The 5926-nt window shown below is 51.5% G+C and overlaps 3 protein-coding genes across 3 annotated transcripts; 2 read left to right on the top strand and 1 right to left on the bottom strand.

Annotated features, from left to right (window-relative positions):
• Window positions 1–906: 906 nt before the first annotated feature.
• On the top strand, window positions 907–1873 carry DACRYDRAFT_119588 (uncharacterized protein; the record flags this gene model as incomplete). Its single annotated transcript, XM_040770826.1, has 2 exons — window positions 907–1478; window positions 1532–1873. The coding sequence occupies exons 1-2, from the start codon at window positions 1050–1052 to the stop codon at window positions 1871–1873; spliced, it is 771 nt and encodes a 256-aa protein (XP_040624003.1). The 5' UTR covers window positions 907–1049.
• Window positions 1874–1901: 28 nt separating this feature from the next.
• DACRYDRAFT_85095 (uncharacterized protein) lies at window positions 1902–3065 on the top strand (the record flags this gene model as incomplete). Its single annotated transcript, XM_040776716.1, has 3 exons — window positions 1902–2215; window positions 2268–2413; window positions 2472–3065. The coding sequence occupies exons 1-3, from the start codon at window positions 1912–1914 to the stop codon at window positions 3063–3065; spliced, it is 1044 nt and encodes a 347-aa protein (XP_040624002.1). The 5' UTR covers window positions 1902–1911.
• A 969-nt stretch (window positions 3066–4034) lies between these two features.
• Window positions 4035–5084, bottom strand: DACRYDRAFT_25232 (opioid growth factor receptor). The gene is made up of 3 exons (XM_040774073.1): window positions 4737–5084; window positions 4530–4670; window positions 4035–4471 (listed from the first exon to the last, which is right to left on the bottom strand). The coding sequence occupies exons 1-3, from the start codon at window positions 5062–5064 to the stop codon at window positions 4119–4121; spliced, it is 822 nt and encodes a 273-aa protein (XP_040624001.1). The 5' UTR covers window positions 5065–5084; the 3' UTR covers window positions 4035–4118.
• Window positions 5085–5926: the final 842 nt, after the last annotated feature.

Raw genomic sequence — 5926 nt, 5'->3', positions numbered from 1 at the left:
CCACTTCCTTGTTGCCTGCTTAGACTCTTGGCACTCTTAGGTGAGCAGACTTAGTCAGCCTGTGTTGCCCTAACACCATTTGACTTGCATTTGCAATGACAATCAACAAGGCTCAAGGACAGTCAGTCACAAATGTTGGTTTGGACTTATGCATTCCTGTTTTCTCACATGGCCAATTATATGTTGCACTTTCACATTATACATCACCTTCTGCAATTAGAATACTCTTACCACCTCAAGAACCCAACTGTAGAGATGCATAGAGTCACTCAAAATGTTGTATATCCCAAAGTTCTTTCCAATATTTCTTAGATACCCCTTTTCTATTTTTGTTTCTCCTGCAATTTCCTATTATGATTGAAATGTAGATACAACAAATGTACCAAAAAAATATTCTGAGGCAATACATAGGGACTTTCACATAAATATGCTGAGCAAAGCGAGTCAGGTTAACTCATTCCATAATTCTGGCGACTTTGCCTCCGAATAGGGGTCATCTGAGGAATTAACTCCGGATGTACTGACGCGTCGTACACACGCGCGCCCTGGGCACCTTCACAGTTCCCCATTAATATTGTTCATCTCATGTGGTCCACTGTCCAGCACTCTTCTCGGACACACAAAAGCAATTGAACACTCATTTAGGGACGTATTGCTATTCTAAACGCCCTTGAACTGGACGACATTGGCGTATTGTGCTTGCCGGAGGTTACGTGGCGTCAGAAGTCATCTTCTGTGCCGCCGTAACCTTTTTGTTGTTTCCAGGTCAGGGGCGCACCAGACAAAAGGCGGGGGCCAGCGGACCAACGGATATAAATACATCGAAGGATGGTGGGTGGTCTCTGTGCTTACCGCTCTCACTTCCCTCGACATGGCTCACAATCCACAGACCCCCCCCTCGTAAAAGCAGCGCCCCTTCACAGGCACCTAGTACCACACCGGGCAAGGCGAAGGCCACATCGACGCGCAAATTCAACACCTCCGACCTTGCAGGCAAGCGAAATGTTATTTTTGAATCGACCTATCTGCTCTGTATTCCGAACGAACGCATGGAGGCGATCTTACCCCTGCCTCCATGGGTTGCAAGACTCGTAGAGCAGCTGCCGGACAGCCATCCATTTCTCACCGGTAAGGAGTGGGATGACCTTCCACACCTAGTCACGAAAGTTAAAGCATCGACGCTTGTGGGCAAGGAAGATGATGTTTTCCAAGCTTACGGTGCTCTTCACAAGGCCATCGTCGAGAATTGCGGGCTGCCCCCGGGAAACACCCAGGCGCGACCTCTTCTGCTTCGACCGACACGTACACCCAAGTCCACCGCGAAGGAGAATTCGAGCAGACCAGATGGAACGAATCCAAAGGATAACTCTCTCATTATCGACTGGAAGAAGGACCGTTACAGGTGGGCCGATCTCTTTTTGGCGTACGAGTTCAAGAGAGCGAACAAGAAGGATCTGGATGGTCGCATGGGTGTCACGGTGAGCCGAAATTGTGTGTTCATAGTTTTTGTAGCGTCTAACATACTGTCGAGAACACCAAGCAAGTAATCTGGGACCTGCAACATATGTTGTGGGAGAATATCGATCGTCGGTTCGCGGTCGGTATGACAATAGAGGAGACAGAGGCGCGTCTGTGGGTGGCGACTCGCTCCGCGATGCTCGTTAGCATGGATATCACAGATCTGGAGAAGGCCAAGAGGGTGGCAATCAAAGACGTTTGGCGGGACGAGCATCGAGAGCCTGAACGGAAGATCTACGATCGGGTAATGAAGGCAATCAAGGACATCGAGAAGAGAAGTCCCGCAGAATTGAAACTCCCCTCCGGTGAAAAGGTGAGAACTATTTCGTCAACATTAGTGGCGATGACGAAGTGACGATCCTCAATCATGGCCCTGATGATACAGCAAGAATCATGGCTGGCAGAGAGCTGCCGGAAGGAACGTGTTGGATCAAGACGGATCTCATTGTGCAGACTGGAACGGACGACAGGTCGGGTGCACTGGATTGCCTGAGTGCCCAAAACTCCGAAGCGGTCCTTGGCCGAAAGAAACTGTTGCAGAAAGGGACGACCAAGCCGGTTGTGCCCATTTCGCCCTTTCTGCCCGAGATTCACCACCGTGTCCATTATCGAACCGTGATGGACAACATTGGGGAACCTTTACATCACATTGAGAGGTTAGATGTCGCATTCAATGCGCTGGCCGATGTCGTTCAGGGTTGGTGTCGTCTTCGCAGAATTTCTTTGTCTGGGGTTGACAAGCTTTGCAGCGTGCAAAATGATGTGCATTGCCGGATTCAATCATCGGGATCTTTCGCCAGGCAATATCATCGTCGACAAAAAGGAGGGGCGAGGGCGACTTAGTGATCTGGAATTTGCCAAGGATCACATGAGTGACCTACCCGGTCACCACGCTGTATGCTACCTTCCCGCTCCGTTTATACAAAAGACTTGCTAATCAATGCACGTACCAGGGAACGCCTGACTTTATGGCAGTGGAGCTGATCGAAAACGCATACGGATTCCGCGGGCGGCCACCAAGAACTGTTGGCGCGATTCGGCAGCTGAACCAGACTATTCCTCTGCGACATAACGCCGGACATGACCTCGAGTCAATATTGTGGATCGCCATCTTCCTGTTGTATAATTCCCTGGTGCTTGATCATGACATGTCAATCGAGCGATCGGGAGACGATACATTGTTTGTCAAGGCCAGCCAGCAAAGGCAATATCGGGACGAGCTCTTCGACCCTTCACGTCGAACTCGGATCTTCATGGGCGACACAAACCTCTACGACACAATGTTGGGGCATTTCAGTAGTCCCAGTGTCCAAATATGTGGAGACATCGGACATGTGGAGACAATGCAGTTCAAGCTGAAAGCTACGTATAGAGTGTTTGAAACAGTTCTAAGCGAACAGGAACGCGGGCAGACACGGAATGCGGTCTTCCTTTCGGCACACAACAAATTTGAAGGATGTTTGAGAACCATCAGCGATCTTTTCAACGGGGAGAAGTGCAAAAGAGTGGATGACATTCTATGGGCGAAGCGGCACAGCCAAGACTAGTGAGGGCAAGTAACCAGCAAGACACGTCTGGTTAAAGTGGTTTCCGGTACACTTTAACAGCATTGTACGATTCTTCATGTACACCAAATGGTGATGTATCCAATAACCACGCCGTGCCCATACACAACGTCCTTGAACTGGATTCGAGGACCAGTCGTGTCGTCACATGTCGAGAACACCGCATTGTACCTTTCTTTGGGGGGACTAGGAAGGCTGCTGAATGAGACATGCAAGTTCCATGCCCGAGACCGGGAGCCCCACGGCCATTGCCGGAGCAGTTCCACGACAGGCAGGAGGCGCAACCTGGAAAGGAACGGATACGCGCCCAGCGCACCAGCTAGCTCGGCAAGGAGCACAAGCAGGAGCGACCGGGAATGCAAGTACCCTGAGTGGCAAGACGACAAGTGAGAGCATGGACCTGAGCATGCGCGCTCCCATGAAACACGAAAAGCAGGGCGGAGACTAGCGCCAAGAGTAGCCAAAACGAAGATATGGCGCGCATGGTCACACGATCGCCTTCACAGGGCAAGCAGCGTCAGCACGACGATCGCAGCGCTCGTATGCTCGCGGTCACAATTGAACACAAGCAGGAATATGCGCAGGAACGTAGAGATGAACGTCAGGACGAACGCAAGGGTTACCGTGTAGGTGCAGGCAGATGAGTGCATGTGCACGGACAGGAACCGAGCGGCATATCAAGTGTACGCGGCCGTCGGCTTCGTCGTCTTTGTCCACTTCCATGGGTGCTCGGTGGTAGGTGCAAGGGGATAGACATACACCGAATTGATACGTGTGGATACGATGTCCTGGGTAGATGATGATGTTGCGGGTTAGACAAGGAGGACAGAGCTTGTTTCCACTTGGCGATCCCAGCCCATCCGACATCAATACTGGCACCTACCCAGCAAACCGATAGCAGCTCCGGTAAAGTAAGATGAGAGCAGTCGATAAATACAACCATAGCTTGTCATTTATGCACAGCTGATACCTACAAAGTATCAGCGGTATGGATGCAGCGGTATGAGGTATACATAGGCCCGATCTGACCTCCGATCACTCTGTACCCATGGCATTCCCCTGCTCGACACTCCCATCCCCACTGTCTCTCCCGTACCGCCCAGTCTTCCTATATCCCTCAACAGCCTTCCTGTACTCTCCCAACCCCCAGTGGCCGTCCTCCCTAACCCGCTCTATCGTGCTCCTCACCCATTCCCTCACCACTTCATCCCGTATACAATGTCTCCAATACCCATCCATGCTTCTGACCAGCCTCGCGCTGCGGAGGCGGGGTTGTGAATGGTCGTCGGAGGTGGAAGGATGCTGGAGTGCGAGGACGAAGAGGAGGAAGGAGGGGACGTAGTGTGGGTGTGATAGCTCGTGCAGGCATTTGAGCATGCGGGTAATACCTGTGCATCCCCCTGCGTAAGTTACAATAAGCCGGGAGAAGACATGAACCGCGCTCACGCAGGTAGTTGTGCATGCGGTGCTCGAGGTTGTAGAACCTTGCGGGCCAGCCGGCGTCGGACTTTTCAGGCTCGAGGGTGATGTCCAGCTCGCCTGTCTCCGGATCTAGAACGCGCATCCCGTAGAACTCGAGCATGATCTCTGACTGGCGTGTGAGTATTTCGCAAGAAAGGAAAAGAGTAATGAGGAAGGAGCATATATGCGTACCGTATGACACTCTGAGCCTGCGCATGATCTCCTCACTCTGTTTCATCCTCCCAATCTCATGTACCTGCAGGGGTGTCGCGTTTGGATTCATCCCCTGTTCCCTTATAGGAAACATCCACTGGACGAAATTGTGTCTCCACTCGAGCTCATCCCAGTCTCCCCTCAGTTCCTGGTGCATGGCCATTACGCCATGTTTGGATGAGCTGGGTGCGGTGTAAAAGCTGTAGTTGGGAGATTGTGAGGGAGATGTGCGGAGTTGAGAAGGGTATGAGGCGATGAAGTCTTTTATATCTCGTGGGAGGATGGCAGAAGGAGAGAGCAGGACCATTTCTATGGGTTAATAATGTGCACCGATGCGCTGATCGTAACATTAATCGAAAGACACAGCAAAGTAAAGCAACAATGCATACATTAATATTTGTGACGTGTCGCACAGTGCACGTTGAGAGAAGATCCTAACAAGTGGATTGACCGCGTGTTCGACGGCTCCGTTGACTGTAACAGTCTCCTTCCAACATCACTGGCTCCCGTCAACATTAGGGGGTTGTGCTCCGTGTTTGGGTTCCGGAAAACGTGCCGCCTCCTGTAGATGGAAAGGATAAGAGGCAAGCTTCCACCGCACAACCCTCCTAAGTCGACTATCCTACGCGCTGGGACTCCATGGATATCAAAACTAATTTGTGTTACGCTCAAGCGCATACTCATTCCGACAACATCACAATTGTGTACCCCATCTAACTTTTATCATATGCTTTTGTTTCGAAATCTTATCCTTGCTCTTACTTTCACTGTGGGCATCCCCCTCGCCGTTTCTGCCATCCCCCTCCCCGCTGATAGGGCTGGCATGGGGTCTCTATCCCTGCGGGATCTCGACTCCTCGGCATGGAACAATGGCGCCCTTGATAGCGTTTTGGAAGAACGCTTTTTTCAGAAGATCAAGCAATTCGTCATGGACGGTATTAACATGGTGAAGAAAGAATCCGGCGCGACCAACGTTAAAAAGAAGCCAGAGAAGTCAGACATCGAGGTGTGTACCTTCTGCGGGAAGCAGAGAGCGAACATTGAAGAGGATTAGGTGGAAGATTCCGTTAGGTGCGCCGTGGACGAGTGTGGCAAGGGCCGAGTGGGCATTGTTAACCATGTGCCATACTGGCCTGACGGTAACCCCCCCCCCCCCCCCCCCCCCCCGC

This window comes from Dacryopinax primogenitus, assembly GCF_000292625.1.
Source record: "Dacryopinax primogenitus strain DJM-731 SS1 chromosome Unknown DACRYscaffold_24, whole genome shotgun sequence".
Classification (NCBI taxonomy): domain Eukaryota; kingdom Fungi; phylum Basidiomycota; class Dacrymycetes; order Dacrymycetales; family Dacrymycetaceae; genus Dacryopinax; species Dacryopinax primogenitus.
The sequence above is the reverse complement of the archived record's forward strand: the minus strand, read 5'-3'. Positions and strand labels throughout refer to the sequence as shown.

What these genes read in the sequence shown, in the direction of transcription:
- DACRYDRAFT_25232 (XM_040774073.1), bottom strand. Translation starts at nt 5,064, where the DNA reads ATGGTCCTGCTCTCTCCTTCTGCCATCCTCCCACGAGATATAAAAGAC. An exon ending in CAGGCTCAGAGTGTCATACG is followed by an intron (nt 4,671 to 4,736) that starts GTACGCATATAT and finishes CACGCCAGTCAG; the next exon opens with AGATCATGCTCGAGTTCTAC. An exon ending in CCGCATGCACAACTACCTGC is followed by an intron (nt 4,472 to 4,529) that starts GTGAGCGCGGTT and finishes GGGGATGCACAG; the next exon opens with GTATTACCCGCATGCTCAAA.